The 21,526-nt window shown below is 44.3% G+C and overlaps 1 protein-coding gene across 1 annotated transcript in view; it reads left to right on the plus strand.

Moving 5' to 3' along the window:
• Pappa (pappalysin 1) overlaps positions 1 to 21,526 on the plus strand; it is a 226,188-nt gene that overhangs the window by 174,804 nt on the left and 29,858 nt on the right. Inside the window, exons 14-17 of the mRNA XM_070012448.1 lie at positions 1,197 to 1,365; positions 4,094 to 4,277; positions 14,401 to 14,611; positions 15,217 to 15,388. Of these exons, the coding sequence (XP_069868549.1) occupies positions 1,197 to 1,365; positions 4,094 to 4,277; positions 14,401 to 14,611; positions 15,217 to 15,388 (736 nt within the window). The remainder of the gene's footprint in view (positions 1 to 1,196; positions 1,366 to 4,093; positions 4,278 to 14,400; positions 14,612 to 15,216; positions 15,389 to 21,526) is intronic.

Consider the following 21,526-nt stretch of genomic DNA (forward strand, 5'->3'; position numbering starts at 1 on the left):
CACCCACACCCTGGGCTTTCAATGATGTGGATGAGGTAGCAGTGTTAGAAGAAGGAGGGGAGGATGCTTGTAAAGGATCTTACCTGGGGACATACGGGAAAGTTTTCTGGAGAAATGTACATCTGGCCCCAACTTAAAGAACATACTGAATCCAGATCGGCATGATACATAAGTGACTCTACAGAAATGAAAGACTTCTATCTTTACTTCTGTTGAATCCTATGACTTTGTAAAGTGAGATAAATGTAAAGGTACCATGCTGCATAGAGAGGTAATATGCTTACTGAAAGTCACACAGCTGGTAGTTAATAGAGTGTTGATATATTTATAATACTAGCTACCAGCTGGGTGTTGGTGGCTCATGTCTGTAATCCTAGCTACTCAAGATGCTGAAATCCGATAATTGTGGTTTGAAGCCAGCCCAGACAGGAAAGTCCATGAGACTCTTACCTCCAACTAACCACCAACAATGCCGGAAGTGGAGCTGTGGCTCAAGTGGTGAAGTGCTAGCCTTGAGCAAAAATGTTCAGGGATAATGCCCAGCCACTGAGTTCAAGTGCCAGAACTGGTACACACATGCAAATTGCTACTAACCAATGAGTGCTCAGTATGTGTTGGGAATTCTGCTATGTTCACTTCTTGAATTAACTTATTTAATTCTGTCCATGACCCTCCAAAAATAGGTATTCCAACCAAACACAAAGAGGTTGTCAGTCGATCTAGTGTCTTACTACTAGGAAACTCAATAAATGCTTTCTGTAATTATAATGATCCCTATTTCACAAATGGAAACACTGAGACTCTGCAAGATTGGAAACTTGATAACATACAAAGCTTTCAAGTGGGAGCATGTGAAATCAGTCTCTGTAACTTGTACTCTTCAAGATAACCCTTAGTCACATTCTCCAGAGTTTTCTTATTCATTTCTCATGTATTTATTTGTTATTGTCTTAAAGTCGTTGTATAAAAGGTTTGCGATTCAATGTGTCAGTTTATGAGTACCATGTATCTTGATCATTCCGTCACTCTCTCCCAGTTTTCACAATCTTATTTCTTTACCTCAACCCATACCCCTTTCTCTCCTTCAGCCTTAACCTCCTGAAATTTTGGGAAGAGGCTCAGCTTTTATCTTCCAGGTCGCGTGAAGCTGTTCTGTGAGCAATCCCCTTCTTACCTTCTCATTTCTTCTTCCCCAGCTGTGTACACTTTGCTTGCGAGACCATGGATTGTCCGGAGCTGGTTGTGAAGAACTCTTCTCTCAATTGCTCCAGCAGCGATCGCTATCATGGTGCCCAATGCACTGTGAGCTGCCAGACGGGCTATGTGCTGCAGATACAGCGGGATGATGAGCTGATCAAGAGCCAGGTGTGTGTGAGTGCTGAGCAGAGCATTTCCAGTCAGGGAAAGTTGTGCAACAGGTGCTCTGCTGAAGTCCTGGCCCTGAAAATACTGCAGGACACACACACAGTAGATGAGCTCTATATTTTTTCTCTCTTCTCTCTGTGTATAACATGCATTCATCTATCTATCTATCTATATCTAGTCTAACTAGCTAGATTATTGCCTATTTATACCAATGAATTAATGAATCAAGGAACCAACAAACCAACCTTCCTGTGCAGAAAAGCATTCCATAGCACACATCACTATGTTTGTGTAGTTTGCAAGTCAACAAGGCTACAGGCCGAACATGTCATGTTACATGTTACACTCAGATCATTGCTGTAATGAAACAGCCTGCTTTAGGAAAAAGTAAATGAGATGTTGATTGATTTGTTCATTCATTCATTGCATCTATTCACCATAAATCAGAAGTTGTACTTGGTCCTAGAGATACAGAAGTCATTAAAACAGACTGAAGTGGGGATGCTGGTGGCTCATATTCAAGGGGCTGAGATCCAGACAATTGTAATACAAATCCAACCTAGGCAGAAGAGATGTCAGCCATCGTCTCAGATCTCCAATTAACAACTGAAAGGCGAGACTGGGTGCCTGCCATGAGCAAGAAAGCAGACTGAGTGTGAGGCCCTGAATTCAAGCCCTAGACTGGGGAACAAAACAACTTGAGTCACTCTTTTCAGTCTGTTGTGTGGCCGGTGGGGAGAGGGGACTCACAAATAATGACAAATACTATAAAGAGACCTGTATTGGGATGTAGAAACACAGGAGGACTTAAGGAAAATGCTCTGGAAGAAGTGGTATAAAAACTGCCCAGCAGGTAGATAGGCAGAGAGTAGTGTGTGCTGGGGACAGGGAGAGAGATCTGCTCTGGCACATGTGGGAATAATAAGTGGAAAGCTATTGGTGAGAGTTCCCCAGACAGAGATTTTTCTTTCTTTCTCAAGTCACCCGAGTTATGAGTCCAGAGAGTCAATTCTTTGTCTGCTGGTGCTGGGCCAGCTTAGTCAGGAAGTCTGGGAATTACTGTTAGGGTAGCAGAGGATGGCTGAAGGACTTGCCATGATCAGGCCATGCTCTGCAGAGGCCCTTTTTCTCTCCACATGCTGTGGATTTGAGTCTACCTATAAGTCAGGCATCAGAGAAAGCCATCAGAGGTCACTGACAGAGCTCATGGAAGATAGGGTATTTCCTGCATGAAACGAGTGGTAGTGGGTTGGGTTTTGAGTGATGTGGCAGGAAGTTACTGCAGCCAGGTGTGTTGCTTTGGGAATCTCAGGTAGGGCGAGGAGAGGAGGATAAGGAGACAGGCAAGACTCCTTCCAGCTCTGGCATTTGAAGATTACAGAGCTGTGGATAGATGTAGCACTTTCCAGGGCCTCCCCAGCAACTCTGATGCAATCACACAGGAAACATTATGTATTTCTGGGAACACCTATGTGTACAGAGCTTCTGCACTTCCTTGTCTTAGAAATCTACTTCTGTGTGTCAGCCACGGCAGGTCTGAACTTCTATGGGAACAATTAGGTCGTTTTGGCAGGGAGAGGCCTCTATACACCCTTTGATGTGTGCTTAGGAAAGGAAAATGTCTTTTGCTCTTAAAATACCAGATCAACATTTGGCATCCCTCAGTCCTGCGGGATTTGGCAGCTTCTTCCTTGAATGGAAGCCTCTAGGCTGCCAATGACAGTTCACTTGGCTCACCCAAGGATAGCCCCACCCTTCCATCTACACCACCCTAATATCTTCGGTTCAGATCTTTGTTGAACTTTTTAGTTTTCATAGATAGTTTTTTTAAAAAATATTTTTCATCATGTCTTTCTTGGCTACTGAGCCATTGGGTCTCAGAATATGGAATTCTTTATAGTTCAGTCTATTCATTTTGCCAATGAGAGAATTCAAGAGAACAGACTACCCAAGGTCTTATAACATAAGAGGCAAACATCCAGGTCTCCTATATCCCAGGCAATGTCCTGCTGTCTCCCAAACATTCCAACAGGCTTCTGGTAGACTGGGGGTGTAGCTCACATGACAGAGATCTTGTCTAGCAATGTGAGGCCCTGAGTTCAAATGCCAGTACTGCCAAAAGGAAGAAAGGTAGGAAGAGAGGGAGAGGGGAAAGGAGTGAATGAAGAAGAAAGAGAAAAGGAGGGAAGGAAGGAGGGAAGGAGGGAGGGAAGGAGGGAGGGAAGGAGGGAGGGAAGGAAGGAAGGAAGGAAGGAAGGAAGGAAGGAAGGAAGGAAGGAAGGAAGGAAGGAAGGGAAGGAAGGGAAGGAAGGAAGGAAGGAAGGAAGGAAGGAAGGAAGGAAGGAAGGAAGGAAGGAAGGAAGGAAGGAAGGAAGGCAGGCAGGCAGGCAGGCAGGCAGGCAGGCAGGCAGGCAGGCAGGCAGGCCTAGACCTCTTGAGTCCTACTGTGTAGCCATGTAGGAGCACTGACTTTGGGCTTAAATCCCCTTATCCTTTTTTCAGACGAGTAATCCAGAGGTTGATCACAATGTCTCTTAAACTTAGTGGAAACTGAAATATCTAATTCTTGCTGTTGTTGAGATTATTAGACATGAGCTAACACTGAACACTGTAAATCTTGGTCTCTTGGTGTCTGGATGAGACTGAGATTCTCCCCAGAGGAGAAGGATGTGTCTCACACTGGTGGACCATTCTGCCATCTCTCATTGTGCCTGCCTCTGCCTTTCAGACGGGACCCAGCGTCACGGTGACCTGCACAGAGGGCAAGTGGAACAAGCAGGTGGCCTGTGAGCCTGTGGACTGTGGCATGCCGGACCACCATCATGTCTACGCCGCCACTTTCTCCTGCCTGGAGGGTACCACTTTCGGCAGCAGATGCTCCTTCCAGTGCCGCCATCCTGCACAGTTAAAAGGTATCTTGGGCCCTTTACTTCAGTGCGGCTGCTCTCTGTCTGTGTGAGAAACCTAGACTCTGCTTCCTGGCCTCTTCCTGGATCTTAGACACCCTGGGTTAGACACACAGGTTGTATTTGTGGTCCTGGTTTTTTTGTTTTGTTTTGTTTTTGTCAATTGTCGCTATTTAAATATCTTGACTGTCCAGTCAAGAAAAAAAAATGTATTGATAAAAATGACAGTAATTTTTTCAAGACTTTCTAAATCTTCCAAAAATAAAGAAAACAGAGAGAGAGGCATGGAGGCAAGTGGGAGGAGGAGAGGGTAATAAATTCACACCAGGAACTGGTGTACACCTAGCTCACCTGTGTGTGATTATGGTTGTGTAAGCCCAACGAGGTAAGTGTTAACAATATTTACATTTTTCAGAGGAGGAAACTGAGCCTCAAAGTTTAAAGAACTAGTCAAAGGCTACTATAGGAATGGTAGGGTTTATATTGTAGCCCAGGTCTATGTTTCTCCAATACCAGCTACTTCACCTTAAGGAGAATAGATGAGGCCAGATATAGTGGTACCTGCCTGTAATCTTAGATAAGCAGAAATAGGAAGACTAAGGGGATGATACCCTCTGAAGTTGGTAGAACCCTAAAGCCAGGAGTGCTGGATCATGCCTGTAATATCAGCTACATGGGAAGTAGAGAGGAAGATCATTCATAGTTTGAATCTAGCCCAGGCAAATGCATGACACCCTATCTAAAAAGCAAAGTAATAGCAAAAGACTGAGGGTATAATTAAGGGGGTAGACTGCTTATCAGCCAAAGGTGAAACCCTGAGTTAAATTCCAAGTACTGCCAAAGGAAGGAAGGAAGGAAGAAGGGAGGGAGGGAAGGAAGGAAGGAAGGAAAGAAGGAAGGAAGGAAGGAAAAGGAAGGAAGGAAGGAAGGAAAAGGAAGGAAGGAAAGAAGAAAGGAAGGAAGGAAGGAAGGAAGGGAGAGAGGAAGGAAGGAAAGAAGGAAGGAAGGAAGGAAGGAAGGAAGGAAGGAAGGAAATGAAAGAAGGTAGGGAGGGAGGGAAGAACTGTTGTCTAGAAAGGAACAGGTGTTGGAAGTGGTGCTGTGGCTTAAGTGGTAGAGCACTCGCCTTGATCTGAAGAGCTGAAGGACAAGTGCCCAGGCCCAGAGTTCAAGCCCCATGACTGACAAAAAAAAAAAAAAAAGAAAGAAAGAAAGGAAAAGGTTTATATAGAAAACATGGAAAATCCCCCTAGGCATTAGGGATATGGAAGTGGCAAGAGTCTAGCATTTTGGAGAAGAAAAAAAAACACATTTTAGAAGCCAGAGAGAGAATAGCTTAGAAGAAAATTCTAGAACATCAGAACAGAAGAGATTGAAGAGCTCAGAAGCATTCTTGCTGGAAATATTGATGACTCTAAATTCAGCATGAGTAAGGAAGGAACTTGTATAAAAAACTACACATAGCAGCAATTATAGAGCAAATATTCTGGATTCCGGTCAGGTATGTACAGGATTGTGACATCTTACTTGATTTTTTGAAGGTTTAGGGCATTCCCTTTTACATGACTGACTGAAGGAAGCATTGCCCCTTTATTTACCACCTAAAATAATATATCACTTGTGAGATACTTTGAGATACCCAAGTAGGGTCCATAATGCTGCAGAGAATGTCATGGTTGAATGGGATTCTGAGAGGTGTGCAGAATTTGGAATGATGATTCTGAATACCCTTAAAATTCCACGTACTATTGTGTATGCCTGAGTTTCAGGCATTTTGATAACTGGAGAGAGTGCTTTTCATTAATTTTGTTTTGTGACTATACTGGGGCTTGAACTCAGGACTAAGGTGCTGTTTCATATATATATATAATTTGCTAGAAGCTGCACTCTGCTTCCACAGCTCTACTTCCAGCTTTTTGGTGGCTAAATTGGAGATAAGAGTCTCTTGAATTTGAATTTGTCTACCTGGCTACCTGGGCTGGCTTTGAACTACAATCCTCAGATCTCAATCTCCTGAGTAGTTAGGATTATAGGAGTGAGTCACCACTGCCTAGCTTTGACAGTTTTTTTTAAAGATACTGAAAAAAATAAGGAAGGTCATATGAAATTGACACCTTTGAAGACAGTGCTTTGGGCAGAGGGCTCAGAACTCAGCACGTAATGAGAGTGAATAAGGAATGTTCACTGGTTGGCTAGATATAATGATCAAGAAATAACACATGATATATTTCTCTTAAAAAATGAAAGATCTAGCAATATTATCAAATTCTCCACCCCCCAAAAAGGTCAGAAATAAACGAGACACATCACTCAACTCCTCTCATTTTTGACCCAAAGATTTAAATTAGACAGTTGTAGACATTTCATTTAAGATAGTATTGAGAATTACACCAGAGAGAGAGAATATAAACTAGAAACCCTCCAACTTCTAGGCATCCAAGTCCATTGCTTAGCCCCATTTACCAGTGGATTGAAGGATGTATTAATAACTACAGACTACCAAATCACACTTCTCTCAATCAAGGACCCTTGGGGAAAGGAGGTATATAAATTAGCACTCATTTTTGCAGCTTTTATTGCACCTAATAATAATCTTTAATCAAAGTGATGCAGATCCTCCTGCCAGGGGTCCTCTACAGACTGGGGGGGGGGGGAGGGGCAGGGGCAGGATGAGCCTGCTATTGAGATGTGGCCACAGGAGGTGTAGATCCCAACTTTGGGAAGAGCACAGAGTATCTCTTCCCTTGCCATACTGACTCATTAGGAATAACTGCTATTTCATGTAGCTTGCTACTAGCCTTATCTGGTACACAAATTCCTTTTCTTAGCTTCTGCGTGGATCTGCTGGCAGCCTGTTTGGGGAAAAGGTCCTGATCCTTTTCTCTTGACCTTATTAACTCCACTTTGCTGTCCTTTTCAAGCCAGAACATGGGAGATGATCAGAACATTATTTTGTTCGCTTCTTTCCCCTCCTTTCTTCCTTTGGTGTGTTCTTTCTTTTCTGTTCTCTTCTTCCTCCTCTGCTTTTGCTGCTGCTTCCTCCTCCTCCTCCTCCTCCTCCTTCTCCTTCTCCTCCTCCTCCTCCTCCTCTTCTTCCTTCTCCTTCTCCTCCTCCTCCTCCTCCTCCTCCTCTTCCTCCTCCTCCTTCTCCTCCTTCTTCTCCTCCTCCTCCTTCTCCTCCTCCTCCTCCTCCTCCTCCTCCTCCTCCTCCTCCTCCTCCTCCTCCTCTTCCTCCTCCTCCTCTTCCTCCTCCTTCTTCTTCTTCTTCTTTTTGTTGGCTGCACAGGGCCTAGGTGCCATCCCTGAACTTCCAGGTTTTCCTGGTAGTTCATTGGAAATAAGAGTCTCACAGATTTTCCTGCCTAGGTTGGCTTTGAATTGTGATCCTCAGATCTCAGCCTCCTGAGTAGCCAGGAATACAGGCATGAGGCAGTAGTACCTAGCTTTGTGACCTTCCTTTGAGATACAGTATAAGCCAAAAGAACACAGAAAATGAAAAATGATGAAGTATAAGATACCCCTCTTGGCTCTGCCCCAGACTAACTCTCTGGTCTTAGGTGAACAATTTCACACCTACTAGCCTCTATATACTCATTTAGAAAATAGGCTTACTAGGGCTTGAGATAGGATACATACAGAGTGCCCGAGTTAGAGAACAGTCTTAACATATATTCATTTTCTCCAAAAGGCATCTCACAAAGACTTGAGCAGTGACTCATCTTCCTAGCACCTGACTTCTTTACCCTGAAGAATCTCTGGTGTTGGAACTAGGGAGACCAGTTTTGTCTTCCATGTTCCTCCCAGATCCCAGGACCATTCATTATCTGTCATCCCAAAGAACCATAATCCCACTTGCTTCTGTATCCTAAATGTCCTAATTTCCCCTACATATGCTTCAATGCCAACCTCTGCTCAGGATTTATGTACAATATCCTAAAATAACTTTTGCCTCGGTTCTTCATCAAATGAACCTAGACAGAATCTCCAAAAAATCACGATGTGGGAAAAGCCCCCTCAGATTCAGAAAAGACAGCCTCAGGATCAAAGCCATAAATGTTTAATTAGATGGCTAAAAATATATTATTACTTACATCACCTCATTAACCCCGACTCACCTCAACCATGTTGGGTACATTTAATATTTACTAAGAGGTACAATTTCTAAGACAAGCATGCTTCTGTCCTAAATCATTGCGAAAGGTCTTCTTTCTACTTCTAGCTCTGGTGGTTGCCCTTTTCTATATGAGCATTGAAAACTCAGTCTGCTCATGCATTTCCACAAGACATAGAGGACTGTGAAGTATTTTCTGGTTTCTTAGGCTGCACTGACAGTGGGTGAGGGCTGGTGGATGTGGAGAGTTTCCACATCTGCTGGTGCCCAGCATTTCACCCTTTCCCTTGCTATGGTGACATGGATTTTCCGTTTTTCTTTTTCTGTCTATACATCTATCTGCACAGATGTGTCCAACATTCTAGACTCTTTTCTTAGGAAGGGCTCTCCATCAACTATCTAAAATACAATGACTGCTTCTCCTTCCTTTGTGTCTAACATTTGGATAGTAAGTGGGCCAGACATGCTAGCAAGGAAGTTTGGACACTAATTTGGACACATGGGAAGTTTGGACAGGGAAAGGAGGGAGGGTCGTGAAATTCTACTCTAACCAGTTCCAGGCTACTCTATGGGTCTACGTTTCTGGCTCTGTGACATTTTTTCTTTGAACACCAGCTCTTTGGCTAAGTAGAAGCTCCACTGTGGGCTGATCACTAGGAGCCAGGTATCCTTGGGCAGATCCACATCTCAAGTTTGACCAAAAATTTATTTAATTCTATCAACATCTTAGTTTTCTCACTTACAAAGTGATGTTAATGATGAATTGAGTTTTAAGATGCCTACCCCACTGTCTCATTTCCAGATAGCCCTCCATAGAATTCAGACATTTAAAAATAAACCCAGACACAGTAAGGTTACCAGCACAACCATGTTTATTTCAGCATTATTCACCATAGCCAAGGTATGGAATCAGCCCAGATGCCTCTCAGTGGACACATGGATCAAGGAAAGGTGGTATACATATACAATGGAATTTTACTCATCCTTTAGAAAGGTTGATATTGTGCCCTTTGTAAGGAAATGGAAAAACTTGGAAAAAATTATGGTAAATGAAGTAAGTCAAGCCCAGAGAGAACCCATGTTTTCCCTTATACATGGAAGCTAGATTTCACTTGCAAACTCATCAATAAGTGTGTTTTATGGTATGCACATGTATACAAGTATATTAACCGAAATGCAGTAGATCCAAGGGAGATCTCAAACAGTGTAATTCCTTAGAAAGGCAAAACCAAAGATCAGCAAAATAAAACCCCAGGAACGAGTGGGGTAGGGTGGGGTCAGGTCATGGGGGAAAGGACTAGATGAATGAAGAGAAGAGGGGGGGAGAATGCAGTCAAGAATCCAATGTATATCATACAAAATTAAGAAGAGTGAGGAAAGGGGAAAGATAGGGAGGGGAGAGGAGGGATGGGTGAGAATGTTGAAAGTGAGGGGCATTCATCAAGGTACATTGTACATTAACTGCTTTGTTAAATGGAAACCCCTTTGTGCAGCTAATAAACAATAATAAGAAAAAGGAAAAAAGTAATAATGAGCATCTGGACAATTAACATTCCATCTAATGCAGCCATGTTGGTACTGTGGTAACATTTTACTGAGCAAGCACCATACTTCCTGGAAATGCCAAGGACAATGCAAGATGTGCTCCACAGTTCCAGGATCCCAGAAGACTAGCAAGGTGCTTTGAGAATGAAAATTGGCAAAGGACTACATGCTTCTTTTGATTACTCTACTTCTGTTTCAGCTTCGTTCTGATTTCCTCCACCTCAAAATGCTAGCTGAAGTAGCTACGGGCTATTTTTGGGAAAAGGGGCCAGCCTAAAATGCTTTGTGCCCCCATTTCTTGCCTGACCTGGACCTCTCCTATTTATACCTCTTCTCCTTCAACTTCTGCAACTTATTAGTAGCTATTCTTTGCAGTGAAATGAACCACCTTGCAATCCGACCCTTACTAGCTTTAAGCTAGTGCAGCTTCCTGAACTCTTGCTTGTCCTTATTCAAATGAGCTGAATTTTAATTTTCTTCAAATTATATTATGACAAATATCCTTTCATATCCTGAAATCTTAGAGCTGGTTAAGAGCTCAGAAATTGCTTTTATCTATAGCCAGTCATGTTAAATGGATTGTTCCAGATCACAAGTAGATTCATGATACTTTATTCATTCAGTGAATGAAAAATTGAGGGACTGCTATGTGGTAGGCATTAGGCTAGAAGCTGGGAATAGAGGTTGCACAAGACACAGCCCTTCATCTGATCACCAAAGCATTGCCAACACCTTTGGAAAAATGCTAAGAAAGCCAGACTGAAGGTCAGACATATTTCCTTTCTTGGGAAATGTTACTTTTAATATTTACTATAACAATGTGTTGTTTTGATATTTGTACATGATGTGTAATGATCAAATCATGTCAGGTGACATATTTATCACTTTAGATATCACTTCTTTGTGCTGAGAACACTCAAAATCTTTTCTATGTATTCGAGAAATACACAGTACAGTGTTGTGGATCATGGCTCACCTACTTCTCCATAAAATACCTGAACTTACCTTAAAAGCATTCCCAGAAACTAGAGCTTCTAGGTAATATTTTAGTGGAACAATAAAAAAGTACCAGACTTCTGATATGAGAAGTTTATGCTTGTTTTCCTGTTCATTAGAGACGGAAATTTACTTAGCTACATTTAAAGAAGGTTGGGGAACATTCATTTTCCTGACCTTAAGATGTGCAGGGATCCAACATCCAATACCAGCACTCTTACCCTGGAGTTGCTAGGAACTCCAGGCTCAAATTTGTTTTTGTTTTGTGACCTGAGTCACAAAGCGTAGGGGGATAAGGAGAGGAGATAGAATTAACACTGATGGCCAGTTGGAGCTCAGTCACTCTTAGGAAGTCTGAAGGACAGTGTGGAACATGACTGAGGATCAAAACTGTACCTGACATATGAACCCCCCCGATCTCCATCACTGACAGAATGCCACTTTCAGGAACACTGGTACTTTAGTTTGCAAACCTGGCATGTATATCCAAAAACCACAAGAAGATTCCTCAGTGTAGCATGCATCCTTCAGAGCCTGGAGACCAAGACCAAGGGCAAGAGGAATAGGTACAGACTACATCCAGCATACCGTACTTTCTTCAAAGTTACTTGTTGGATGTGGTGGTACCACAGCAGGAGACTAGAAACTGATTCTGTATGTTCATTGTCTACATTACATGAGATACTTTCCCTCCCGTGGGGTCGGGGGACATCTCCATGGTCCTGAATCACCAGTTCCTGCTTAGCTTTGTTCTTCCTTTGACCTTGCTAACTCCTGTTTACTGTCTCTCCGAATGTGCATTTGTAGTTTGCATTTTCTCTCTTAGTTAGCATTCTGGTGGAATTTTTTTAAATATGTATTTTTTATTGTAAAGATATTGTACAGAGGGGTTACAATTACATGAGCAAGGTAATGAGTCCATTTCCTATCGAACATTGTTATTCCCCTTCCTTTGGTTTTCCCCTACCCTCCCTTCCCCCCGCCCCACAACTCCTTCCCCACCCCCACCCGCACCAAATTGTAAAGTTCGTTTTCAACCTAGTGTGTTGTATATGTCATTGTTACAATGGGTCAGTGGAGTTTTTTTTTTGTTTGTTTTGGTTGTAGTTGTCATTATTTTGTTTGTTTCATTTTTGTCTTTTTGTGCTTATATTGAGGCTTTACGTTATTGTTTGGCTTTACCACTCACAACTAGTACTCTACCACTTGAGCCACACCTCCAGTCTAGCATTTTGCTGATTAATTGGGGATGCAAGCTTTTGGTGTTTTCTGCCCACGCTGGCTTTGAACCACAGTTCTCAGATCTCAGTCTCCTAAAGGCATGGATGAATCTACCAATGCCTTGCTCATGTTCTGTCCATTTTATCTTACTACAGAAGAGCTGTGAATCTCACTTTACAACCTGTAATGTTCCTGCTTGCCTGACACAGAAACTGACATCCTGATAAGAATCCTAAAACTTTCTCCATATTTATCCGCCCTGAGCAAGGCCCCTTCCCACTAAACTCGAGGTATATACCCTAGTGTCCCAAAGCTCTGATACGCACAAAAGAAATGTGGAGTATCTGGTGTTCTGGAAACCTCTTTGCTTCTTGGGAAGCCAAATGAATCACCCTTCCATATCATTTATTCCTGTTATGTGACGTGAAAATAGCCATAGCTGGCAATAACATAGTGTATCCCTGTGGGATTTGGAAATACTAAATCTAACCAGGTCAATCACACAAACAAGGAAGGAAAGAGTAGAAAATGGATAAGGGTGGAGCAGACATAAAACTATAAAACCTCCTCTCTCTTGACTTTTTTCTCCTGTTTTATTTGTACTTGCCACTTTACAGAACACTAAATGATTTACTTGTTTTATAATTATGTTGTTCTCTCTTCCAGTAGATTATAAACTTCAAGAGAGCAGGTTTATTTTTAATTTGTTTTGTTCACTATTTGTTCCCCAACCAACAACAATAAGAACAATAACCACAAAATAGTACTCAATAATCACTAAATAGATGCCTTTTAAATGAATGAAGGATTTCGACAACTCATGTAATCCTTCCAGACCTGCTCAGGAAAGTATAAAGACAAGAGGAAGAGATTAGTTAATAAGCAAATGAGGACATTAGTGACACTTTTTTCTTTCTTTCTTTTTCTTTCTTTTTCTTTTGAAGCAGGGTTTCTGTATGGAGCTCAAGCTGACCTTAAACTTTCAATCCTTCCACCTCAGCCTCCCAAGTACTGGGGTTACAGGTGGGCACTACCATGCCTGGCTTTGACAACACTGTGTGCACCGTTTTCATAAGTTACGTGTATATGTTCCAACTTCTCAACATTGACGGCAGAGCAGTTGTTTTCCTTTCTATAGATTGGATAGTTGAGTTTGGACTATTCCCCGATGTAAAATAAGGCTCTACTAAACATCTACATCCAGCTTCCCACTGAACATAAACCATTTCTGTCATTAGACAAATTTGGTTTTGAACCTGGCTTTTCTTGTCTTTCGCTATGGCCAAGAACTGGTTCAAGTCACCTCCTCTGAGATCCCCTTTCCAGATGAAAATTGTCTTGCTAAGTACACTTTTATGGAAAGAATAAATGAACTTGACTATCAGAAACAGTTTGCACAGTCACTGTTTAATAAATGTCAGTTTCCTCCCCCATCACTCCACCCCATCCACCTTTAAATCCCAGAGCTTCCCACATGCGTCCAGCCTTGGTGATCAACCCCATTCAGTAATAAACATAGAGGAGAGTTCCGTGGAGAGGCAGCAGTTCCAGGGCCTCCCATGGTCATGGGGAGTTTGGGGCAGGCTGTGCCTTGATAATATATGAGCTAGTGGTGAAAAAGCATCACTCCTGGGTTTTACTTTGATTTGCAACCTTCCCTATCAGGCGTACATCCCAGTGGCCATCAGCACTCTGTCAGAGTTGGCACGGGCAGCCGGAAGCTGCCTCTGTAACTTTGGCAGAGTTTCGCTGAGAGCTGGGACCTGGAACAGAAAATCAAACCTCTTGATATGAGGCATGATATTGCCTCTTCCAGGCAAAAGAGGGGGAGGAAGAGAATACAGAGGCCTAGGCTTATGGGGGGGGGGGTGAGGAAAGGGAGAAAATGGGTGGACAGCAGTGGCAATTTAAGGTCACACAACACTCTGTTATGTGAGCCTGGAGTAGATTCTGATAAAAGCGTATGCTGGTAAGTATCCAGAAAGCAAGTTCATTGTTCCTGGGCAAGGGTGCACACCTAGAAGGCAGGGGAGTGGATGGGAGGATGGTGAGGGAGGATGGATAGCATGAGAGCCTCAGAATCACAAGTCAGAAGACACGGATTTCAGTTCACTTAAACATGGGGGTAACTCACTCCCTTGCGTTCAGTCTCTTATGGCCATTCTCATGAGCTCCCTAGGAGTTCTGATTGAAAGCAGAATGGGATGGGATTCCACTGGGGAGTCAGGTTGGCTAAAAATCCAGTGTGCTTTCCAGGCAATAACAGCTTCCTGACCTGTATGGAAGATGGACTGTGGTCCTTCCCTGAGGCCCTGTGTGAGCTCATGTGCCTCGCACCACCTCCGATCCCCAACGCAGATCTCCAGACGCCTAGGTGTCATGAGAACAAACACAAGGTGGGCTCCTTCTGCAAGTACAAGTGTAAACCTGGATATCACGTGCCTGGCCCCTCCCGGAAGTCAAAGAAGTAAGTGGAGCTGGGAGCATACTCATGGGCTCTGGGGTGGAGCAGAGGAAGACCTCTTCAAGAGGAAACTTTCTGCAGCTTAGCGCTAAAGGCAAGACCCATTGCGCCTCTCGTTCTGTTCTGCGCCAAGCCCACAGAAGGTTAGCTGTGGATCAAACAAAGTGAGCTTGGCTGCAGATCAGCTGTGCGCTCTCATGCAAGTGACACCACTTTCCTGGCCTTCACCAACATGAGGAAGACAATCAAAGTTATCGCCTAAAGTTGTGGTGAACCAGTGCCTTGAACATAGATGTTCGGCGTGATTGTTGATGTGATTGCTCATGTCACATGAGCACCCTCAGCGGGAAAAGAGAGGATGAATGGGGTAGGGCTTGAGTGTTGCCTCACCCCACATGTAACTGAGAGGAAGTCCCACATCCCCATCTGCTTCTGCTGATCGAGTTGCATGAGCGACTTTTCCTTATCTTGACATGTATTCCCTCGCTCAAAAGAATATGTAGAGAATCCTGGGTAAGAAAGAGAGGCCACCTGGTAGTGTTTTGGGATGGGCGTGGGCCTAGCTGTTTAATCTTTGAGACATCTTTTGCCCTATCTCTTTCTTGAAGACGGGCTTTCAAGACTCAGTGTACCCAAGATGGCAGCTGGCAGGAGGGAGCTTGTGTTCCAGTTACATGTGACCCACCTCCGCCCAAATTCCACGGGCTCTACCAGTGTACTAATGGCTTCCAGTTCAACAGTGAGTGTAGGATCAAGTGTGAAGACAGCAGCAGCTCCCAGGTAAGCCCCGTGGGACCTGGGAACAACTAGAGGCCACACCTCCCATCTCCTCCCTTCTGCTTGCCCAAGACCAAGCTGGACCTTAATGACTGCTCTTTCCAGAATTTGGTCTGTACAGACCCAGGTTATAAAATAACAATGCTATCACTGCATAAGTGGGGAAAAAAACCCTGGGTTCTAAATATAGTATAGTGGTGCACAGCTGTAATCTCAGCACATGGGAAGCTGAGGTGAAAGGCTCTGACATTTAATACCAGCATGGGCTACATTGTGCGATACTGTCTCCCCCTCTCCCACCCCTAAAATAATCCAGAAAGAAAGAAATTGGGCTCCATCTACAGTCTCTCCAAGTTTTGTTTTTCTCCCTGTAATAACATGTTTTGTTTGTTCAGAGACCCTTAGCTTTGAATGTATTTGAGCACTGAAATCCATCAGCTATGTATGGCATAGTTAGTCAAGGAAATCCTAGCGTAGGAAATGGATAGCTTCAATTGCTCTGATAGGAGTGAGTGGAATGTTTGCCACTTTGCAGCCATGGTCAGAGTCCACATTGGCTTTGAAGTAGATAAAGGAGGCCCTGTCAGGTTAGAAGAGCTGATTCAGGAATGTGGTAAAAGAAAGGGAGCACCCCTGGAGCTTGCAGGGCTTGAATTTTATCACAAGCCACAGGTGACTGAGAAACAGCCCAGCACTCCTGCCTGCCTATGCTGAAGGAGCTCTGTGAGGGAATTTTCCCACATTCCTACACCCAGCCTGTCTGTAGACATTCACGCAGTAGGGGGGAAAAAGACCCAAAGAAGCCCTAAGTCTACCAAAAACTCCATCTTCTTAGAACCTACCACGTAAAACCAATACCCCAAGTCCTGGGGCTTACAGGGGTACCAGGCATTTGCCATCTGAGGCTGGAGTAGAATCTCTGGGCTCTAGTGATAGTTTGGTCTTCAATGAGCTTTCCCACCTTCATTATTTATTATGCCTCCAGGTACCACTGCTAAACCCTTGCCCTCAACTCCTCTTTCTCCAATCTAAGTCATACCATTCTCCAAAACATATTCTAAAGTGCTCCTTCTGATCTCTCTGTCACCACGCCTCAGCCCAGGGAGGTACCCATCATCTCTGTCCTGAGCTACCACGCAGCCTCTTGATCATTTCCCTTCCAGTAGTATTAGTTCTTGTGCTATCAGCTCTTCACGCACAACAGCTTTCCATTTCCCTTAGGACAAAACTCCAGATCCTAGCTACAGCATTCTGCTTCTCCCCTTCTGTCCAATAAAGCCAACTTGACCTGTCTGTTTCTTTCCTTCCAATCTGAGAAGCCTTCCCATCATCTCTTCCCCATCATCCCTTCCACTGCTTGGCTTAGCGCCCCACCAAAGGATCAGCCCAATACTGTCCACAATCACATTGTGTTGACGATCCATTCCTCATCCTCACACTAGCCTGGGAAGTCCTTCACTGTCTCCAGTCATCCCGTACCAAAGAGTGGAAATGCACAATAAAGTCCATCTCCTCACTTTCCAGAGGAGAAAACAAGACTCGGGGATGTTGTTCCCTCTCTGGGGTGAACTCAGCTGGCATCAGCAGAGTCAGAATTAGAGCCCAGGTGACTCCAACTGTCACCTGGTGCAAACCTCCACAGTGCACACTGGCAGGTGTCTGTGTACACTCACGGAGGCTGGTGTGCACCCCTGGGAGACATTGCCATCCTTGAGTGGCAGGGAAGGAGCTTCAGTGCCAGATAGGTGAAGGTCTGGATCACCACCAAGGCCTCTCACAGGCTTATCGACTCCCCTCTTGCTCCCTTACATAAAACTGTTGCTAACAGTTACCCAGACTGCTCAGCCAAATAACATTCTGGCTGTGGTCATGTTATCAAACTGAAACCCAGTCTGCCCCGGAGCCTGCCAAGTAACTTCCACAGCCAGTTTGTATTTAAAGGAGAGGAAAATGTAAATTTATCAGATGACTCGGCCGGGCGGGCGGGCGGGCGGTGCTGTTTGGCAGCTGGTGGAGAGAGAGTAGAGGCTAGACTGGAAGAAGCAGGGTATGGCTTGCTAGCTCAAAGAAGCAGAGAGCACGTGCCAAATGGGCTCCTAACACAATTGACGTTTCTAGTTTGTACCGAAAATGAATTTCCTCTACCCTCAGACCAGCGGCCTGAGAGCCAAAGCTAGTATTCACCTCAGATCCCCTCTGGCTGCCTATAAACAGCAGAAACTTACAGCCTGAACATCTTAAATCCAACAACAGCCTGCATAGAGCAGGAAGTCTATGCTTTCCAAACAAGTTCCCAGATCTTGGCAGGAAAGGATGGGGCGGATTGTAGGGGAGATTCAGAAACTTCTCCCCCACCATTCCCCTGCCGCAAAAACCAAATGAGTTTTCTTTTTAAAGCACTTTACTTCATTCATTCTGTGGGAGCCAATATAATACTGGGATCTGGAGCCTGAGTTGGAATGCTGACTTTACTACTCTCTACCTGGGGGGCAGGGGATGTTACTTACCTTTTTAAATGTAATGTCCCTGTGTGTGAAATGGGGTAGGGGAAAAATAATGCCACGTGTCTTATAGTTTATTGGTAAAGATTCATAGCCTATACAACCAGACATGGCATCCCTAGAGATGACATCAACAAACTAGATTTTTTTTAAGGTCAGTCCAGTGGGCAAAATGGGTTTTTCTATGTAGAATACCAGAAGACATGAAAATAGAGGCAATGGATTGAAATTTGGCTCCTTGGATACTTCAGAAAGTTGGAGAACTAAGAACAGGCACTTATCTGGTATAAAGCTAGAGTGTAGTTGGAGAGACTATTATGAGCTGTAGTGAAACCTGGACACCTGCTCAAATAAACCTGTAGAATACATCTCCTGCCTGGGTCATCTAGACCAACCCCATCCAGGATAACTTCCTGATAGAAAGTCCCACACGTGGGTGTCTGTACTATACCTGCAGTCACATGTTGCTGTGAGTGACAGAGCCACTAAATATTCAATTGTACTTGTCCAAATTTAAATATAAGCACCATACTTAGCATCGTATGCTACTTATCTCCAGCATTGATAGTATTCCTGTCTCTCTAAACTAAAGTAGAGCCCCTAATTAATAATGGCTTTCTTTCTTTTAGGGTTTATTTGGGGAGGGGTGGGGGATGAGGAGTTTGTCAAACTAGTATTACAAACTCTTTTAATTTGAAAACTGATAACAAATTCATGAAAAAGAAAGGATATCTCCATCTTATAGATGTGAAAGAAAGCCAGGAGGCTAGATTCCTACCCATGTTGCTGAGTTAGTGGACAGTATTCTGACTCCACAGCCTACTCTTCCCCCTTGTTCCTAAACATCTCCAGAGTAGCCTGATGGCAAAGGGCAGATTTTTGCATCCAGGTGTCTAGAGAGAAATGCTCATTGCCTTAAGACCTAACATAGTTCAGAGTGAGGTGACAGGGGATCACTGTAGAAGCTTTGCAGGTAACAGGGCAGTAGCCAGCTTTGCAATGGAGACAGGTTATGCAGAAGAGCTATATACCACAGGAGGGGCAGGAGAGGATCGGGGCTTTCTGGACTACATCTGTAGTACACCTCATGCATTTCAACAACTCAGCAGGAGCAGAGAAAAGAAGGATGAGAAAATCAGCATACCAGATCCTTGCAGGGATGGGTCGTAGAGGGCAGCCAAGAGAACCTGTGTGCTACCTGGAGTGAGGAGCTAGGCCTTGCCATTATGGGCTCTGCCCTGATGCATCATAGCTCCCATGGGGTGGCAGGGGCAGTATCTTATTTTAGAGTTGTTAAATATGTACACAAACATCCAGGGCTGCCTAGAGGATGTCAGAAAAATTGCAGAGCCACACACTAATAGAGCCCAGCAGGACCTCAGACCACCCCCACTGCAACCCACTTACTTATTTTATAGATGAACCACTGAAACCCAGAAAGGAGATTCATACAAGTTACCAGCAGAGCCAAGATTCCTTTCCATGCCTTTGCTACTCATTCTCCCTCCTGAGGCTGTCTTATCCTTACACCTTCCTTTGAGAAAGCAGATTGCACTTGAGAGTGTTGGTGGGGAACAGATGATTGAGGCAGATGATTGACAGCGTCTACATCTCAGTGAGCCACTCCTACTTTCCAGTCACTAGGCAAAGCACTTATATGAATGGCTGCATTTAAGCCCCATGGCATCCACTTGGCTTGGTTCTGAAGTTCCCTGGAGACAGAGACATTATGACCTCAGCTAATCACAGCACAGTATGGTGGGGGTAGGAGGGTAAGCTTTACATATTTCCTTCCACTGACTACTTAGTCCTCATGGCAACTCTTTGAGATAAGAGTGTTCATACCTATGTAGCAGTCAAGGAAATGGGAGTGTAGAGAAGTTGAGGAACTTCCCCCAGGTCCACACAGCTGGGAAAGCTGAAGAGCTGGCATTTGAGCTGGGCTGTTTAAGTCCAAGCTCTTAACCCTTACATAGCATGGGTCTAAAACTCATTTGTTTCATTTCTTTACGGAGTCTCAGTTTTTAACTCTGAAACAAGGTCATGATTTACCTTTTACTTGGTTGTTAAAATGGTTTTTTGAACACTGGGCATGTAGTGTTTGATAATAAATGCAGTGTTAAATGCCTTAGGCTTTCTGTGGTCCTTTTTGGTTAAAATGGTAGGGAAGTTTTAAAAAGAAAGTTCAGATACAGAGGCACAGAGAGGGGTTCAGTCCTCTGACAGGAAATTGGACTTCAGCATCCAGAATTTAGTTCCCTGATAATGCCTACAGAAGAGGTCCTGGGCCTCTCAGATTGTGTGCTAAACAATGTGTGCTCAAGCAAGATCCAACAAAGGCAAGCATCCCCTCTGCCTCATGAGATTGGCAGGTGCTGAGGGTGCCAGGATCGAATCTCAAAGGAGGAGCTGAGTATCTGGAAGCCCAGAGCATAGCACTGGCAAAGGGGTGTGGATGGGCAAGCAAGGGCAGTGCCCAGCAGAGAAGAGGCCAAGAAGTTGGGTATCAATGTCACAGTAGGTTTCATTGTAGAAGCCCTGGAGAGCTGGCCTGTGATCGTGTTTTGTTTAAAAGGCTTGGGATGTCTTAGCAGAAACATGCCATACTTTCTAAAAGTTGGATTGTTGCAGCATGAAGTGCTAGATGAGCCAAACAGGAGGGAGATGTGTGGTGGAGGGAGGAGGAGAGAGAGAGACAGAGACTGGAAACCTTATTCTCCCACCTTCTGTGGTGTGTCTTCCCCCCTTAGAGCTCCCCAAGTAGACTCCAGCTAGTTCTAATACATTCTCTGCTGCTAACTTAGCTCCTCAGCCAGCTCTGGCCCTTGGAGTGCTGAGGTCTGCAGCCCTTCAGCGGCTGGAGGCCAAATGCATCATAGGCCCAGGCCAAGGCTCCAGGAAATTGGGGTCAATTTCCTACTCCCCTGAGGGCCCAGCAGAATCATGGGGCCTGGAGCCTGGGGCTCCAAGAAGGAGAGTCTGGGTTCACACACACACAAAAACACATAAAGCTGTATAAGTTTGCCACTAGCCCACGTCAAGACACAGAAAGTGACTTTGCGAGTTATCCCATAGCTGGGTGTTCAATGTAGGTGACCTCCCCTGGCTAGCAGACAGTGTTTTCCCCCCTCCCTCCTGCAATGTCACCCTTCTCCTGCTGGCCTGGAAGAAACTGAGAGAGAGAGGCCCCCCCTTCTCCTCCTCTCAATCCTGTCTTCTTGCAGCTGTTTTCTCAGTCAGGGCATTTCAGCCTGAATCAGCCTCTTACAGATTATATTCAATTCCTCCTCACCACGTATTTCCTCATTAATTTCTCCATTGATTTCCTCGACTGTGCTTATTTTCTTTAGAAAAAAAAAATCATCAGAGCTGGGCACCCGTGGCTCACACCTATAATCCTAGCTACTCAGGAGGCTGAGATCTGAGGATCACAGTTCAAGCCAGCCCAGGCAAGAAAGTCTGTGAGACTCTTTTCTCCAATTAACCACCAGAAAACCAGGAGTGGTGCTGTGGCTCAAATGTAGAGCACTAGCCCTGAGCTGAAGAGCTGAGAGACAGTGCCTAGGCCCAGAGTTCAAGACCCATGACCGACATACACACACAAAAATCACTCTCCACTTATTCTTATCATCTTTGATTA

The sequence above is a fragment of the Dipodomys merriami genome, unplaced genomic scaffold, assembly GCF_024711535.1.
Source record: "Dipodomys merriami isolate MVZ:Mamm:240054 unplaced genomic scaffold, mDipMer1.0.p SCAF_11, whole genome shotgun sequence".
Lineage (NCBI taxonomy): Eukaryota > Metazoa > Chordata > Mammalia > Rodentia > Heteromyidae > Dipodomys > Dipodomys merriami.